General features: G+C 41.7%; 1 protein-coding gene across 2 annotated transcripts in view; it reads right to left on the bottom strand.

Moving 5' to 3' along the window:
- The window catches only part of SEC24D (SEC24 homolog D, COPII coat complex component), a 115,157-nt gene that overhangs the window by 26,703 nt on the left and 69,418 nt on the right, over positions 1-19,036 (bottom strand). For both annotated transcript variants that reach the window (XM_065907217.1, XM_065907218.1), the window contains exons 10-13: positions 16,086-16,201; positions 8,035-8,159; positions 1,357-1,548; positions 696-789 (exon numbers count right to left, since the gene is read on the bottom strand). In XM_065907217.1, coding sequence (XP_065763289.1) covers positions 696-789; positions 1,357-1,548; positions 8,035-8,159; positions 16,086-16,201 — 527 coding nt within the window. The remainder of the gene's footprint in view (positions 1-695; positions 790-1,356; positions 1,549-8,034; positions 8,160-16,085; positions 16,202-19,036) is intronic.

The following is a 19,036-nucleotide window of genomic DNA, read 5'->3' as shown; positions in this document are numbered from 1 at the left end:
TCCGTAGGGTTGTTGCTGTTTGTTATTACTGCTAGCCATTTTATCTTAAAAATTAATTTAAATGTAGCTTTAATAATAAGATTAAAAAACCAATTTCAAGAACTAGCTGTCTAGACCAAAGGTGACTCCTGTGCTAAGGTAATAATGATTAAGAGTGAAGCACTTTCCAACCATTCCGCCTTCCTCAAATCACTGTCTTTATTACAACGACAATGACCAGAGTCACTTTGGCCCAGCTTCCCAAGAAGAGACATGCCAACCCCACACCCAAGACGCGTTCGGGAGGCCCAGCAGCATCTGCTTCTGCCACTGACTGTCACGACTTTGCCCCTGCATGTTTGAAAACCCCAAGGAAGGAGAGAAATGGGGTTTTCCTCTTCATATCTGGTAGTTCAGATGTTGCTGCAATAATTTAAAAATAGATCACATAAAGTTCATATGAAAGCCAAAGGGAGGAGCTAAACTGGAAACCCTGACAGAATCAGTTGCTTGGATGCTAACAGCACTGGAATGTAAACGCTGGGAGCGAGCTGCGGTCTGGCCGTTTCCTTCTGAGATTTGCGGGGAAGTGGGGAACAGCCTCCAGCAAGCTGCATGCTTTAATGAAGGCTGTATTTTTTTCATGGATGAAACTTCCCGTGTGTGTGTCACTTCTAAAGTTCACTTACTACCAACCACAAGAGGCTTCTGCTCACCTTTAGGGCTTCCATGCCAGCCTGGATGACAGGGGCAAAGACGGTCTCATTCTCATTAGAGTCTGCAAACATCTCTGGAATCTGATCCAATAAACTGTAAGAAATGAATGAGCAAAAGGCTTTAAATACCCAGCATATTTATAACACACATCAAGAAGTAACTCACGAGCACATCGAGGCTCAATACAGGTGGTGTTTATTTTACACTGAACGCCTGTGCATGAATCTCACAGGTCCCTCCTCAGGGAACGATACCCTGGCGTGGTTTGGCACCAAAATTCATGATTTGGTTGGAACATTTACAAAAATCACGCTCTTTATAAATGTTACTTTTCTATTTACCACATTTCTGATCTCTTAGACTATGAATTATACAACAGTGGCTACATCATCAGTGAAAATGCTGATCCATGACAGGAAACAACTCCTGTGCTGCCTCTCCAGCAAAGAGAAGGGATGGACAGGGCTGAGTGTGAGTACTAAGTCATTCCTCGTTTTAGACACTGGTCTATGCTGAGAAGAGACGACCTAACATAGAGTGTTATAATCCATGTGTTAAAACCCCCTTGTTAATGACAAAGCAAGACATATGTGATTGAATCAAGACATGAACAGACAGACAAGTGACCTGGGTCTAAATTATAAAGCACTTGGTACTTGCTTGTGAATCACAGACTGAGATTCTTGATAGTTGACAAGGAAACCATCCAACAGAGGAACAAAGACCTCGCTGACGTCGGTCACCACCATCATCTGAGGCTGGGCCAGGTTACTCTTCACATTGAAGAAATGCAGAACTTTGTTATATGTGATGAAACCAACTCGAATTGCAGAAGTTTCTTCTTGATCTTCCCTGTGAGAGGGGTGGGGGGAAAAAGTTTGAGGCTCTTTCATAAATTTGAGAGGTCTCTATGACAAATCCAGTAAGGAATTTAAGTTAAAAAAATTCAGTAAGGAATTCCATAAGACATATGGAAGATATGTTTTAAAGTTTTGTTATCATTTACCAGATGTAGATAATACTGATTCACAGTGGTGGGGTGGGGGATATTTCAAAACTAAGCAAGTTGATAAAAAAAATTCTCAAAAATCTAGGTAAGAAAACAAATAGATACTATGAATTTGTTCTTATTTTTCTAACATATTTATTCTCAAGCCATAGCAATTACAAAGTATTCCACCCCCGCCCCCACCACCATAAACAAGCTAGGCTTATTACATTCTTTATAAACAAAGCTCTCAGAAGTCGCCAGAAGGTCACAGTAACAGATGGCATATCTGAAGAGAAACACACGTTCAGATCACAAACGGGACAGCTATTTTATCAAGAAAGGACCTGCTCCTCCCGCGACTCGTCTTAGACATTCTCAAGACTCAACAGGAGATGGGCTAGATTTTGAAAGTTATGTACCATATAGTGGAGAAGGAAATGGCAACCCGCTCCACCGTTCTTGCCTGGAGAATCTCACGGACAGAGAAGACTGGCGGCTACAGTCCACAGTGTTACAAGAGTCAGACACAACTTGGCGACTAAACCACCACACCATATAAACAAACATACAGGGCAAATACGTGAAACAACCACGTCTACGAATTGACAATGATATTATTAGGTAACCATTTGTGCTACTCACAAGTAGACAGTAAAAGCAATAAGGACCACAGAATTGTAACAGAGCGTTTAAAATTTTTTGCAAAATTCCAGGACAAGGCTCTACTCTTCCTGAAAGGAGTATACAGGTACGAATCTTCTTACTCAAGTCTGTACTGAGTAAATTTATAGCTGAGCGGTCTGGACTCCCGTTTTTTCCCTCTTCCTCCCTACCCCTCCTGCTTCCACACCCCTTTCTAAAATAACACACCTGGACACCACTGATGCTTTTCTGGATAATCAGCAGTGGATATGACAGTGCTCAAGGACTGTGTTAAACCCACAGGTGCCAGCATCTCTGACCCTCAGACGTCAGCAAGCATTCTGCTCAGGGAGCAACTTTTTTGAAAAAGAACCTAGTGTGCTTGCTTTCTGAACCTTGCACGTGGCCTAGAGAGCTACCTGAGTACAAGAGGAAGGAAAATGGAATGATGTGAAATTCCAACCGCTGGTTCCACCACAGACATCCCAGTTTCCTTGATGTTCCAGCAGAGTACAGGCTGACTCTTGACTTTAAATTCTCTTTTATTTTTCTGTTTACTTTGCTGACGGCATTGGCTCTTCACTGTGGCCTTGATAAATCAGTGGGCAGTTTAAATAGATCCTTATAATCTCTTCCAAAAGCACTTGGTAAATGTTTGTATTTTGGACTCGCAAAATTTTTGGAAACAGGAATCCTTCTCTTTTGTAACTACACACACACAGACTCTCACACACATGCACACCCCTCCACATCCTAAACTGCATGACTTCAGGCAGTCAGTGACGATACTCTACTGCATCCATGTTTTCCCTCTTCTTTCCCTTTCCATTAGACTTTTACTCCTCGAGGCCAAGCACAAGTCCTCCTTCTGTGAAGCTTCCCCTGATGCCACCAACCAGAAGTTATTTCCTTTACCCAACTTCCTATAACTCCTTCTCGGTTGGCTCTTGGTAGAGAGTGTCTTTCAGTTAACATTTCCTGAATCCTTGCCTATAAACCAATAAAGGTCAGGGCTCAAGGCTTCTGCTCTCTGCTCTCAGAGGGCCTAGCACAACATGGGGAATTAGAGGTCTTGTTGAGGACGATTATCATGACGGTGAAACATGTGTTTGGGATGGCAGGTTAGAGCCCAGACTGATAAACTGATTGTATCTTTTCCCAGCTCCAGGTGAGGGATGTTGCATTGGTAGCTTAAAATCACCCTCCTGGAAGTGTTTACACCACAGGAATGAGCAAACAATGCAAATAAAGGCTTTGCTTATTTCAGAGCAGTTTTCTAGCACATCATTGGTTAAGCTCCTATTTCCCAGTAAACCTTGTATTACATAAGAGAAAAATGTCCAGCAAATCATGAAGGGCATTTATTCTCTGTTAATAGTTAACTCGGAGTCAGCCAAGGCAAAAGACACAAAAATTATAGAGAAGAATCTGAATTGCTATTCCCCATTGGTCTTGGACGTTTTTAGTGATGGGAAAAGAGTATCCTGGGATTCATAGGGTTCACTTAAATTCTAATTAACATTTTTTATAAATATCTAATCAGGACATCTCACATTATTACAAAATATTAGGAGCAGTGTTTTCATTGGAACAGTTGTTTTTAAATTTAAGAAAGAACTATGCTAAAATTTTCTTTTTCAACAGGATAGCTGCCTTGATAAACCATATCCAGAAGAAAATGGAATCTGTCTCTCCTTCATGTTAATTCTATACCAATTCTGTAAAGTTATAGACAGGGTATCATAAAGAACAACGTGGTCTGTTCCCTTTTTCAATGACCCTTTCCCTCAACACTCGCCGCTATTATAATGGAATGAATCTAACAGAGCAACACCAGAGATATCAAGTAACCTGAAGAACTAGAATATTCCAAAATCAAGCATTCTGAACAGATTAGCTACACCAGCATTAGACACAAACAACTCAGAAAGAAAGCCAAGAGTCTGGTCTGAATAACAAGCAAAACACTTTAATCTTTTCTGTCCTTTCCAGAAAGTCAGACAGAGAGGTCTGCCACCCTGGCCACACCAAAGATGCAAATTCAAAGTTCAAGAGTAAGGAACGGGCTTTCCCTTCTCAAAAGACTAGCTGAGAGATGGACATACCCTAGACACTCGTGGTCGTGGTGGATTAGTCACTCAGTCGTGTCCGACTCTTGTGACCCCTTGGACTGCAGCCGCCAGGCTCCTCTGTCCATAGGATTCCCAGACAAGAACACTGGACTAGGTTGCCACTCCCTCCTCCAGGGGATCTTCCTGACCCAGGGACTGAACCATGTCTCCTGCACTGCAGGCAGATTCTTTACCACTGAACCACCAGGGAAGACCCGACTTAGACATTAACCAAGACTTATACTGTGCTTTAGAAATGCTCTTGGGCACATTACCTGCTTTAATTAAAAGAATTAAATCAAATTGATGGCAATCATACCATCAAAAATATAGTTATACACATGCACACTTACATACAGCCCAAAATAGATTTCATGGAAGAAAAGGAAAAATAGATTTGTTTTAATCTAAAAGATGTGCTCAGTCATGTCTGACTCTTTGCAACCCCACAGACTGTAGCCCTCCAGGCTCCTCTGTCCATGGAATTCTCCAGGCAAGAATACTGGGATGGGGTACCATTTCCTTCTCCAGGGGATCTTCCTGACCCAGGGATCGAACCCACATTTCTTGCATCTCCTGCACTGGAATGGTCGCTCAGTCATGTCCGACTCTTTGCGACCCAATGGATTATACAGTACATGGAATTCTCCAGACTAGAATACTGGAGTGGATAGCCATTCCCTTCTCCAGGGGATCTTCCCAACCCAGATATCGAACTCGGTCTTCCACACTGAAGGTGGATTCTTTACCAGCTGAGCCACCAGGGAAGCTCATTTTAAAAGATAAAGAGACGGTATTCTGGCTTGAATAAGAACTTTTACGAGAAATATTTGAGAAGAGGCAGGGAATAGCCAGCAGTATCTTTTCATTTGTATTTTTCTCCTATCTTTTGCCAAAGTCATATGTCTGCTCCAATGGTATATAAAAGTTATGATGACACCTAATAGTGTGATTTTATAACTTACATCAATAGGTTACAAGTTTCATATCAGCAGTGTGCTGAAAAGGCGCATGGGGTTGGTCAAGGGACTAGTCATGTGAGAAAGGAATCTGAAGCAGTTTGAGAGAAGGGGAGAGACTGTTTCCAGAAATCAGTAGCTTCACACTTAAAGCAAGCAGAGAAGGAGCATACCTCAACATAATAAAAGCCATATATGACAAACCCACAGCAAGCATTACCCTCAGTGGTGAAAAATTGAAAGCATTTCCCCTAAAATCAGGAACAAGACAAGGGTGCCCACTCTCACTACGACTATTCAACACAGTTTTGGAAGTGTTGGCCACAGCAATCAGAGCAGAAAAAGAAATAAAAGGAATCCAGATAGGAAAAGAAGAAGTGAAACTCTCGCTGTTTGCAGATGACATGATCCTCTACACAGAAAACCCTAAAGACTCTACCAGAAAATTACTAGAGCTAATCAATGAATACAGTAAAGTTGCAGGATATAAAATTAACACACAGAAATCCCTTGCATTCCTATACACTAACAATGAGAAAACAGAAAGAGAAATTAAGGAAACAATACCATTCACCATTGCAACAAAAAGAATAAAAGACTTAGGAGTATATCTATCTAAAGAAACAAAAGACCTATACATAGAAAACTATAAAACACTGATGAAAGAAATCAAAAAGGACACAAACCGATGGAGAAATATACCGTGTTCATGGATTGGAAGAATCAATATTGTCAAAATGACTATACTACCCAAAGCAATCTATAGATTCAATGCAATTCCTATCAAGCTACCAACAGTATTCTTCACAGAACTAGAAAAAATAATTTCACAATTTGTATGGAAATACAAAAAACCTCAAATAGCCAAAGCAATCTTGAGAAAGATGAATGGAACTGGAGGAATCAACCTGCCTGACTTCAGGCTCTACTACAAAGTCAGAGTCATCAAGACAGTATGGTACTGGCACAAAGACAGAATTATAGATCAATGGAACAAAATAGAAAGCCCAGAGATAAATCCACGTACCTACGGACACCTTATCTTCGACAAAGGAGGCAAGGATATACAATGGAAAAAAGACAATCTCTTTAACAAGTGGTGCTGGGAAAACTGGTCAACCACTTGTAAAAGAATGAAACTAGAACACTTTCTAATTCCTCAAGTGTGAAATTTAGATGTAGTATATTAAAGCAGCCCTGTGAGAGGTCTGTGAACAAAGACGTCATTTTCGGCAGAAAGCCCATCCTTGTCAAGTGTCCCTGAGAACGAGGTAACAGAAACTGTAGTCAGAACCGCTGGCAGGCAGCAAGGCCTTTTTTTTTTTGCCCCATCTTCATCTTGCTCCCAGCTCATTCTTCACTGCAAGCTTCAGTTTGAAATCACCTCAGTGTTTTCTTAAACATCCCCACTGCTTTTCCAAACCATCTCCTTGAGAATACGATGACTTCAGCTTCACGGATACAAACAGAACGACTCCTGGGAGGTCCGGCAGCAGCGCTCACTCAGCTGAGCCTCACTTACAGGCACCACAGCCCCAGCCACACGTGGAGCAGAGAGAGGAGGGGGCGCCTGAGTGCTCACGGAGCCCTGGGGGCTGTGGACAGCCCACCCCACAGAGCACCCCTTCCAGGACAGAGGCTGCTGGTGTTCAGGGTGTGGGGAGGGGTGAAGAGATTAAGGCTGGTGCACACACTAGGTTTCAGACGGTCTTCCACAGCCGCCTTTTGTCCTTAAGCGCGCCTTCCTCCCACAAAAAAGGCTTTCTCCCTGCTCCAGTCTCCTTCCTAGATGCTAGTTCCAATCGTAAACAAGCTAGTTTGCAGACGATAAAACACAGTCATGTGTGCTAACACACTTTCCATCTTTCCTTTTATGCACTCCCCCTGCAATGACAAGTGATGTACGCTATGCCCTTAACTCACAGGTCACAGAGGCAGGAAGGCTGCCGAGGGGCCAGACGGGGAATCAGAAGGACAGAAGGAAATTTGGCCGAAGAGCCGCGATGGCTGCCATGAGAAGGCGGTCAGTTTTCCTGTGTCCCTTAGAAATCCTACCACACCAGCAACTACCTCTTTCCACTGGAAAATCAGTATTTTTGAAAAGGGAAAACTGACTGCCAAGGCTTTTTCCACCACACTGCTGGGATTTTCCTTACAACTTAGAATGCACTTTTTTAAGATCAGCTCTTGCTTAATTATTTGTTTGTTTGTTTTGGCTGCACCAGGTCTTAGCGACAACACGCAGGATCTTCGCTCTAGGTTGGGACACATAAGGTCTTGATTTTCAGTTGCGGCATGCAAACCCTTAGTTGCGACATGTAGTTCCCGGACCAGGGGCTGAACCCGCGCCCCCTGCATTGGGAACACAGAGTCTCAGTCACTGAGCCACCAGGGAAGTCCCTGGAGTGTGTTTTGAATGTTGCTTACTGTGGCATTATTTCTGATCAGTTTTGTCTCTTTTTCTTCATATAAAAGAGCACTCTGACTCTCTAAGGATTATTTGGCGCTATTTAAACAATTATCTAATGTCCCCACTAGCAAAAAATCTCAATGGGCCATTCAGCACTTGTTTTCTGGCCAACAAATTAATTCAGCAATATTGTGTAAGCTACAGAAAGAATGGAAGTTCCCTTACTTTGGAAGTCTCTCCAGCACAGTTTTCAGTTCTTCACATATGAGCTTCACAAGTCCATTCTTGATGTTACTATACGACACGTCAATCATGAAGATGAAGGCTGGTGGGTTGGGAGGCTTATTCTTCTACATGAAAGCAAGCAAATCACACACATATAAAATACATGCGTTTCATAATCAAATTAAAGCCCCCAGGAACTCTAGAAGGTCATCAGACCTCTCCTTTAATATTTTATGATATGACATCTGTGGAATCAAATCACTTTCTGGAACAGTCTCTGACACTATAAAAAAGGTAGAGGCTGTTTATTTTCCAGGCTGTGACCTGAGTCCCACTACTGAAGTAGACAGGATTATGACAGCTAAAAGAGAAGGTTCACTTTTGCAGGGCTCAGAAGGCCTTATGACCATAACTGCCCAAAGGTGAGTACAGTCTTATGGGGGCCTTGCTTGCAACCCTCTGCCTCAGGGGAAGAAATGTGTCTGGAACCCTGGCAGACTGTGCCCTCAAACAGTACAAAACTATAATTAGTGTTTGTTTTTGAAACTGAGGTTAAACTTCGTAAACTTGATATCATCATGTCCAACTCTTCCTTTATAAGCTCTTTAAGGATATAAAATTACATACAAAAATATAATTGTATACTTGAAAATTTATACTATATTATTAAATACTTACCTGTCCCTTACATACTTATGGTTAAAAAAAAAAAAGCTGAATACTGGGTCTTTTTTCTATTTGCTTGAAACATTCACTGTAACAGAAAGCAGCTGCTAAATATGTTTTGTAGCTTTTGGTCCCTTTACTGGCTGGTGTTCAAACAGCTCTTAGCAAGGGATTCATCAGTTGGATTGTACAAAATATTTAGAAAATATTTAGAACCACAGGCAAACGTCTTTTGTGACACTAGAGAATAAAGAATTAAGGCTAATTAAATCTTAACTTTAGGATAAATGAAAAATGTTCTAAACTATATTTTAATTGCTACAATTATAAAATTAGGTGATAATATCTCCCAATTATCTTAGTAACTCATCCTATATCCACTATAGGGTTAGATGTAACATTTCACTAATAAAAGTCATTTGTTAAAAAAAAAAGAAAAGAAAAGAAAATTGCAGGACTTGAAAACTACCAACCTGATTATTTCATAGTTTTGCCACATCCAGAATCAGACCAACAAAGAAATATAAGAACTCTACTGGACTTCCCTGGTTGTGGAGTGGTTAAGAATCTGCCTTGCAGTGCAGATGAGACCAGTTCAATCCCTGGTCAAGGAAGATCCCACATGCCTCGGAGCAACTAAGGCCGTGCACTGCCATTGCTGAGCCCAGGCTCCACAATGAGAAGCCCGCTCACCGCAACCAGAGAAAGTCGGATGCAGCAACAAAGACCCAGCACGGCCCAAAACACAACAAGTCAGAAAAAGAAAATAACTCTACCGCTGTCTACGCGAGCAATTTTTATTGCAAATCTCTCGATTTCCACATAATCTAATTCCTAACATACTTATGCTGATCTACACAGAATTAAAACCATCATTCCCACTGCTTAAACCAAAACCTGTGACCAAGCCAAATATGCCCTACCATTTTTACCTTCTCTCCCAAGTTCAGCATAACCAGTTCCCCACTGAATATCTTCCATAATCTCCAATCTACACATTTCTATGTAATGCATCCCTCTAACTTGTTTTCTGCATCTTCTTCATCTTCATAACTTTGTGTGTTAGACAACTCAGTCATGTCTGACTCTTTGCAACCGCATAGACTGTAGCCCACCAGGCTCCTCTGTCCATGGGATTCTCCAGGCAAGAATACTGGAGTTGGTTGCCATGCCCTCCTGTAGGGGATCTTCCCAACCCAGGGATCAAACCCAGTCTCCCGCATTGCAGGCAGATTCTTTACCATCTGATCCACCTCCACAAAATTAATATGTCACTCCTTTAAAGTACATTACCTTCCAACAGCTGTATCAGTAACATCACTACACATCAACCCAAAGGCTTGGAAACATGAAATTAGATGTGACACTTCCTTTTCTTTCCATCAAGTTCCATCGATTTACTCTTTCAAAATGCTTCTTTCACATGTTTTACCCCATTGCCCTCCTAGCCACTGGTAAGCTTCTCATCTCGGGCCTTAACACCTGTACTGGCTCCATCACTGGCCACCTCCACCCACCACTCCACCCAGTCACTCCAGTGTGCTCTGCCCAGCCAAGCTTGGCAATGGATGGACTCTATACGCTGGTTTACTGGATCATCTCACTAAAACTGCTCTCTTGAAGCTCACAGACCTTCTGGCTGCAAGCCACAGTGACCTGAAACAAAATCCAGCTCTCATCCTTATTCTCTGTCTCTGGCAGACCACTTTCCCTTTCTCAGCTGCCGAGGTACAAGGTCTCACTTCCTCTCCCACTTGTCCGATCTCTTCCTCTGTTTCTCACTGTCTTACGTTTTCCAAAGGATAGCTTCTTCGCTCTCCTTACCACATGCTCCAGCACAGAATCTCATTTGCTCATTTTTAACCAACACCTCTCTATTGGCGACTCCTCAGGTTCTCTCTTCAAGGTCTGTTTCCTGAGCTCCCAACCAGCCTTCCAGTCAACTACAGTCCAGCCCGCTTCCAGGGCAAGGCCCCACCAGCATCTTATATTCAGAAATGTAGACAATGCTTCTCCCACTCTGGCTGGCCTTCTATAAGGAACTTACAGAAAGCATGATCCTCTCAAATAATCTGGGCTTCACATCCTCTTTCTCTCGGGAACCGTCCATCTCCCTTACTAGCCACACAGAGTTAACTGTGAAGCCCTCTGAGGCTCCTTCTAGTTCTAGTAACCAAATTTGGACCCTCATTTTCTTTCCTTTTAAAATTATTTTCAATAGTAGTAAAACACAGAAAATAATCTACCATCTTAACCATTTGGGCTTCCTTGGTGGCTCCGTGGTAAAGAATCTGCCTGCTAGTGCAAGAGATGCTGGAGACTTGGGTTTGACCCCTGGGTTGGGAAGACCCCCTGGGGAAGGAAATGGCAACCCACTCCAGTATTTTTGCCTGGCAAATCCCACGCACAGAGGAGCCTGGCAGAATACAGTCGATGGGGTCACAAAAGAGTTGGACACAACTCAGCGACTAAACAAGAACCACCACTGTTTCTAAGTGTAAATTCTGTGCTATCAAGTACACTCACATTGTTGTGCAACTGTAACCACTATCCACCTCTAGCACACAAAACTGAAACTTCATCCCCATCAAACAATCATTTACCATTGCCCCTCTCTCTCTAGTCCCTGTGAACCACTTTTCTACATTTCTAATTTCTGTCTCTATGAGTTGAACTACTCTAGGTACTTCATATAAGTAAAATCATACAGTATTTGTCATTTATGCGGCTGGCCTCTCTAAGCATGATGTCCTAAACAGTCATCCATGTTAAAGCATGTGTCAGAGTCCCCTTCCTTTCTAAGGCTCACTAATACTGCATGTTATGTACATACATTTTGTTCATCCATTCATCCACCTATGGATACCTGGGTTGCCTCCACCTTTTGGCTATTGTGATTAATGCTGTTATGAACACAGATGTACAGATCTCTCTCTGAGACTCTCTTTTAAATTATTTTGGGACTATACCCAGAAGTGGAATTGCTGGACCATTTGGCAATTTTTTTTTTTTAGGAATTGCTAAATGACCCTCATTTTCTCTTGCATGTTAACTGGTTAACTACTATATTAACCAAACTCCCTCCTCTCAGGACATGGACTGCTGTCAGAATAAACTAACCAAGGCACATACAGACCCCAACACTGCTCCTCTGAGGACAGGCAGCTGACCGAGTCCCCAGAGTCAGGCACAGAGCCTGCTCAGAAGAGGGCTCAGCACTGTGCCACACTCGAATGAACGTGTAGATGGATGGGTGGATTAACAGCAACAGTTCCCTCTGAGCCTTTAACTGTCCTCATGACCTACTGAATTAATAAAATTCTTCAATGGTCTGGCATTTGAAACTCCCCATAATACTCATTCAGCAAACATGTATAAAAAGCCTAAGAGATCAAAGCTATGCCAAGCCTAGTGGAACATAAAAGGATGGTCTGGTCTCAAAACAACTTCCCAGCTTTACTTCCTATCATGCCCCAAAACACATTCTTTCAATTTAAGTGTTTGCCATTTTCAAAACATTTTCTATCCAGAAATCACAATCTAGTGGGCCTGGGCCAAGAAAAATATTTCCTTGGCTGGAAAAACTATTTTGTTTGGCACAGTGTTTTTAAAAAATATTTGAATGTGCCTGTGTTTTGGGGGAAAGAGGAATATACTCTCCAATTATTCTAGTCCCTCTTCCAGGGCCCCATCACTCATCTGCAAAGCCCACCTTACCCCGAAAAGTGCTAACTCGCTTCAGTCGTGTGGACTCTGTGCGACCCTATGGACTGTTGCCTGCCAGGCTCCTCTGTCCATGGGATTCTCCCAGCAGGAATGCTGGAGTGGGCTGCCAAAAGGAACTGGATAAGCTGCAAATACACCTGAGAAACTGCTGCTCACCGCCTAGTTTCCCCTTCCGTCTTCACATGTCCATCCTCTGCTCAGATGTCACTTACTTTTAGCCCTTCTTCAATCCTCTCCAAATCAGACATGATTGCTCATCTGTTTTCTCATGGCACTCTGATTATTCTACTCTCGTAGCATTTCTTTTTGGATTTATAATGATGTACTTTTCTTATCAGGATTCTACTCATGGTAAGGACTGAGATAGGGTTCATATCCTTGCTAGTTTTGGAAATACAACCAATGAGCCTTGGACATACTAGGTATAAAATAAATGTCAAAGTGAACCAAAATTAAATGGAGAAACTACATTAAAAAAAAAAAAAAAAAAACGAGTAGTTTGGAATGAAAGTTTACCTTCCAGGTACACTATATGTGTACATAGATATATTCCATAAACTTCGAAGTAAAAAACTTTCAGTTATGAGACAGAGCTGGGTCTTTTTTTCTAGGAAAACTCCACAGTGATTTTGTAAATACATGCCAACATATCCACAGCACACAGATAGGGAACAGGGGCTGTGTGGTCACACAGACGTGGTTTCCGCTCTGGCCCCATCATTTTCTATATGTAGGGCCTGAGGTTGGCACTTAAGGTCTCCAAGCCTCAGTTTCCCCACATCATGGTTGTAACTCACCAAATGAGTTCACTGGAGAACTACATGATACAATACAGAGAAAGCACTTAGCACCCAGCATCACACACAGTGAATGTTGATGAGTGTTGATTTTATTATCTAAAGTTGGCATTAAGATAAACTAAAATGAACAGTAAAAATGTGATTTTGTAATTCTCCTTTAAGTGTGTATGGTGTTAAAAAATACACATACAAATTAAAGATTTTTTTTAAAATGTGGACCATTTTTTAACATCTTTATTAACTTTATTACAATATTGCTTCTGTTTTTTTATGTTTTGGTTTTGGGCCATGAGGCATGGAGAATCTTTAGTCCCCTTACCAGGAACAGACCCATACCTCCTGCATTGGAAGGCAAAGTCTTAACCACTGAACCACCAGGGAAGTCACATACAAATTAAATACACTCTTTTTCATCATCCAAATCCCTAAGGCAATTCATTATTATACTTCATTTACATTTTAAGTTATATTTAAATTTTAAGATATTAAGAGTGTCTTTTTATTATGAACCTTATTTGGAATAATGAACGGAACATTAAGCTTACTAAAAAAAACTCTTCGAAACGTACAGTTTTTATTTGGTTCCTTGCCTGCTGTGTGAGATTTCCCATCAACTAGACGTCTGGAGCATTTCCACATAGCAGAGTTTGAAGATACTGAGACTTTTGTTCCCAGAAATAGATTTGACTCCCTGCCTAGGTTTCTACTAAAAAAGCAGAAAATAAAGATAATCTAGCCTTTTTGGCAGAGAACTGGAAACTCGGAGCATAGTTAGATTTACACTCCAGTTGCAAAGATCAGTGAATAAATTTTCTGTCACTAGGTTACAATAGCTTTATTATATTTAATTAGAACTTCAAATGTTTATGTTCTGCCTAATCCTCTTCCTTCAGTCAGTAACAGTTAAAGGACAAATAAACTGTCCAAAAGCAATTGGTACTATAGGACATCTTTTTGTGTGAAATAAATCATCTGTACCAAAAAATGTTTTTATGTTTTTTTTCCCTAAATATGTTCAAATGCTACACTTAAAACTACTAAAGCATTAACTCTTCTCTGATAACTAGGTCTATGTTATGTAGTTAAAAACTCATATTGCACACTAAAATGAATGAAAAAGGTATATTCATTGGAAAACATTTTTAAATTCACTCAGTTGAAAAAACTTCTAATTAGGAACAATGTTCTTTGTAATTTTTACTAAACACAACATGGGCTGGCCCCCTAGGGAACATCTAGGGAAGACACCTGTGGGTCAGAGGCTGCTTCCTGAGGACTGGGCACTCAGGAGCACTGATTTTTGGAAGAGGAAGTAAGTCAGAATGACTGTGTGTCTTCAAGTCTACACACAGCACTTCAGATACAAGCTGCAACTTGAAGTGACATCCAAGATGTTTTCAAATCACTAAGGAATTTTAAAGACCTGCAAGATACCCATCATGATGTCACTATCACTAGGAGGTTGGGGAAGGGAAACAGCTGGTCCTGGGAGTAGTGACACCCTTGCAAGTTCATTTCCTCATCCACTGACTCACTATCCATCCATCCATACGCACTCGTCAGCTGCCTACCCTGCAGCAGGAACTGTGGTAGATGCCGTAAAGACAGCTAGGACAGGGCTGGCGGGGTGGTCCAGTGGTTAAGAGTCTCCCTGCCAGAGCAGGGAACCCGGGCTCAATCTCTGGTCTGGGAAGATCCCACGTGCCACAAAGCAACTAAAGCCGAGTGCCGCAACTACTGCCTGGGCCCCCAGCAGAGAAGCCAGCACAGTGAGGAACCCTCACATCCCAAGTAGAGAGCAGCGCCCACTTGCCGGAACTACAGAAAGCCCTGTGAGCAACGAAGACTCAGAGCAGACAAAAGTGAATTAATTAAATTCAAAAATGTTAGCATATTAAAAAAAAACACAGCTAGGATGAGATTCTTGTTCCCAATGATATCAGAATCTAGGAAGAGGGAAAACATAGCAAGATTTAAATTCTATGGGGATAACTGCTAAAACAGATACACGGACCAAATTATGTGGAAGACAAATCAGAACATTTAGTAAATAACAACCACAATGAAGTCAGAGAAAGTCAGATGAAGTCAGAGAAACACATAAAATAAAATTTCAGCCAGAGACTAGAGAATAAGTAGGAATTTGCTGGGTGGGATATGCAGAGCTGTAATAGGAGGATGAAAATGTAGTCAGGTCAAAGAATATCTTAGATACAAGCATGGAGTTGAGCAGAGGAGTGAGCCTTTCAGAGCATGGGAGCCAGTTTTGTACAACTGAAGATGCAGCTGAGGTGGGAGCTAATGGTCTTACAAGGAAATAAACTTTTGAATTTCATTTTTTAGATTGAGGCAGTAGGAGGAGTCTCACAGTTGCATTTTAAAGCAAGGAAACCAGAGGACAGGATACCAGGCTGCTGAAATAACCTAAGGGCGATTCTGAGAGTCTAACTTACTGAGGTGACGGCTGAGTGGAGAAGAGAGCCAGAGAAACATGTCAGTAGTCTTACTGACCATACTGACTGACCTTCAGCCTGCAAAGGGAGATTATTTGGGGATAACTGACAAAAAAACAAGGCAGGGGTGCAGTAGGGAACTGCTGCATTAAGAACCTAGCACATTCTTTCTTAAAGGGACATAAAAATGAAATTATTATTTTTTTCTTCCTGTCACTGCAGTGGATGGTCTGGCTATTTAACCACGTTAACAGCCTAGACGGCTTGACGTCTTAGGGATTTCTACTTCCCCATGGCACCACTGAAATGCTTTGGTTGTGAATTAAAGTCAGGTCATCAAACATGAAAGCTATTCACTTGTATCTGATATCCATATATAAACACTGGAAGTCCTGGGAGCACTTACCCTGCAGTAATCCAAAGTAGCAACATATTCATATGATCCTAGAGATAACTCTGGCTTCTCATAGTGGTCCAGTCTTTTCCCAATGTGGTCCAGATGTTGGAAATAGAATGGTGGAACTAATAAAAACAAAATAGGAAAGGGAATCTTTTGTTTCTACAACACAGAGACAATTTAGTAAGTTCTCAAAGTTTATTATGGGAGGAAAGGAGTTAGTATGAGAAAAAAAAGCATTTTAAAGCTGGAATGTAGCATATTCTAAAAATCCACTAGTCTTTCTTTCCAGTCTTGGAAAGAATGAGCGTTTTCTAAAATATCTTCCTGATCCTTCTGCAAGTTACTGATGACAAAGAACATTAATGGTCTGGATCATTACAGAGAAACAGCAGATAAAAGCACGGGAGTTTTTAAATCATCACAACCAAAAGTTAATTCTCCCTATTTAATGACCTTTTCTCACAGGAATTCTAACTTTTCAAACTATTTAAATTTTCAATACCCCAGCAAATATACATTGGTTATTTGGACTATGCTGTTAGCTCTAATGTTTATTATCTTTTAATCAGAGATGTCTTCAGCCACAGGGAGTTTGCACGGTAATCTTTAAAGTTTGGGCTTCAGAGTGGAGACGATTACTGTATTAGGGAAAGACTACACCATGAGATCTCAGCTGAGGAACTCTTAATTTGATTCAAATGTCTAAGAAGGTTAGTTCTGGCTAAGCCCTGGAAGCCCTCCAACAGGGCAGGGACACTTATGACTCACACACTGAACTCTTGGACAAATATGGCCTGGTATCTCTGTGCAAACGACCTCTGTTGCCTTGAGAAGAACAGGGCTGACTGTTAAACCATGGACAACAGAAGTATTTGGAATAACTAGCTATGCTCTGGTTTTAAGCATTTCATAAAGAACAACATTTTCATTTGTAAAACCATGTAACTAAGGACTTGTTTTAAAACCAATAACTCAGTATTCTTTATTTTTAGTTGTGAACCAGCACATGGGTTGGACTTCCCTTGTGGCTCAGCTGGTAAAGAATCTGCCTGCGATGCGGAAGACCTGGATTCGATCCCTGGGTTGGGAAGATCCCCTGAGAAAGGAAAGGCTACCCAGTCCAGTATTCTGGCCTGGAGAATTCCAGGGACTGTGTAGTCCATGGGGTCAAAAAGTTGGACACGACTGAGCAACTTTCACTATCACTAGCACATGGGTTACAACAGGGCTGTTTTCTTAGTCTGGACATAAGACAACAGTCACTGAGGCTTGATTTTTTTTTCTTCCTATTTTATTACTATATTGTGGCCATTTCTTTTAAAACAAGTTTTATAAGATTCCCTTGTACATAGAGATCTCTGAACTTGGAAATTCAGTGTTTTGAAAAGATTGTGGAAGTGGGAAGCTGACAGTCTCAGCTGAGCTAAGAAGGCTATGACGGCCTTTAATTGCTCTTCTGTTATGTTTAGCACACTCAGTTACTTAGTCGTGTGGACTCTTTTGAAACCCCATGGACTGCAGCCTGTCAGGCTCCTCTATCCATGGAATCTTCCAGGCAAGAATAGATGAAATGGATAATGTGGCACCAGCTGTTCTACGATGTATGGGTGGTACTTTCTACACACTTTCTATAATTTATTTTTATTCACACATCTACATGTAATTGGTGAAAAAAAATTCCCCCCTTAAAATCAATTAGCTTTATATTTGTTAGCATTTAATATTATTTGTCATGTTTCATAAACCAGATTCAAGTCCTCCCATAAATTACACATGGCCATATGACACTCGTCTTCCTGCATGTCTTTGGCCTCAAGTTCTTCCGACTGAGAGCGAAGCTCTGACATTTCGAAGGAAAACAGAGTGAAACCATTTGACTATGCCTGCAAGGTTCTTTCTAACGAACCTCTGCCTTTTTTAAACCTAGATGAAGAATGTAGGCACCAATGTAAATCTAAGGGGGTCTGGCTTTCTTGCAAGAACAAATATTGGAATCTAGTCTTTTTGCCGACGAAGGTCCATCTAGTCAAAGCTATGGTTTTTCCAGTAGTCATGTATGGATGTGAGAGTTGGATCATAAAGTTGAGCACCAAAGCATTGATGCTTTTGAACTGTGGTGTTGGAGAAGACTCTTGAGAATCCCTTGGACTGCAAGGAGATCCAACCAGTCCATCCTAAAGGAAATCAACCCTGAGTATTCAGTGGAAGGACTGATGCTGAAGCTCTAATATATGGCCACCTGATGTGAAAAGCGGAGTCACTGGAAAAGACCCTGATGCTGGAAAAGACTGAAGGCAACAGAAGGGGGTGACAGAGGACGAGAGAGTTGGATGGCATCACTGACTCAGTGGACGAGTTTGAGCAAACTCCAGGAGATGGTGAAGGACACAGCAGCCTGGCGTGCTGCAGTCTATAGGATCGCAGAGTCGGACACAACTTAGCAAATGAACAACAACAACAATATGAATAACCCTATTAGAAAATGAACACAGCAGCTTCCCAGGAGTGGACATCCGAGGGGTTCCCTCGGGTAGAAATACAAGAACTTCGTGTGTTTTCCTCTACCAGTAAGTGGCAGGGCCTTTTAAGGCTTCAAGCTGACACTTTGGGTGTGAGGCCAGAGAGTCACACTGAAAACAAAGATCCCAGATGCTTTATGTGAACGGATCCTGGATGGATTTCTGATCACCTTGTGAAAGAAGTTGGGGGCAGGAGTGAACACGCTGGGAATCCGGTGACCCTGTGGAGGCGTGACGAAAATGCTCCAGGAGAGGCCTCTGCCATCTCCTAACCTTTCCCCCCAAAACGAAATCACTTGGAAGCGTGTGCTCACAGGGTTCCTGAGATCCAGGTCCCAGGGTTGGGTGGGATTTGGCTGCAGATTTCATGAAGGACGAGCAATGGAACAAGACCTTCCTTAGAAAGAGCAGTTAAGGTGGAGAACCAGCGGGGCCCAC

The sequence above is a fragment of the Muntiacus reevesi genome, chromosome 16 (genome assembly GCF_963930625.1).
Source record: "Muntiacus reevesi chromosome 16, mMunRee1.1, whole genome shotgun sequence".
NCBI classification, from domain to species: Eukaryota; Metazoa; Chordata; class Mammalia; order Artiodactyla; family Cervidae; genus Muntiacus; species Muntiacus reevesi.
This window is presented reverse-complemented; position numbering and strand designations above follow the sequence as displayed.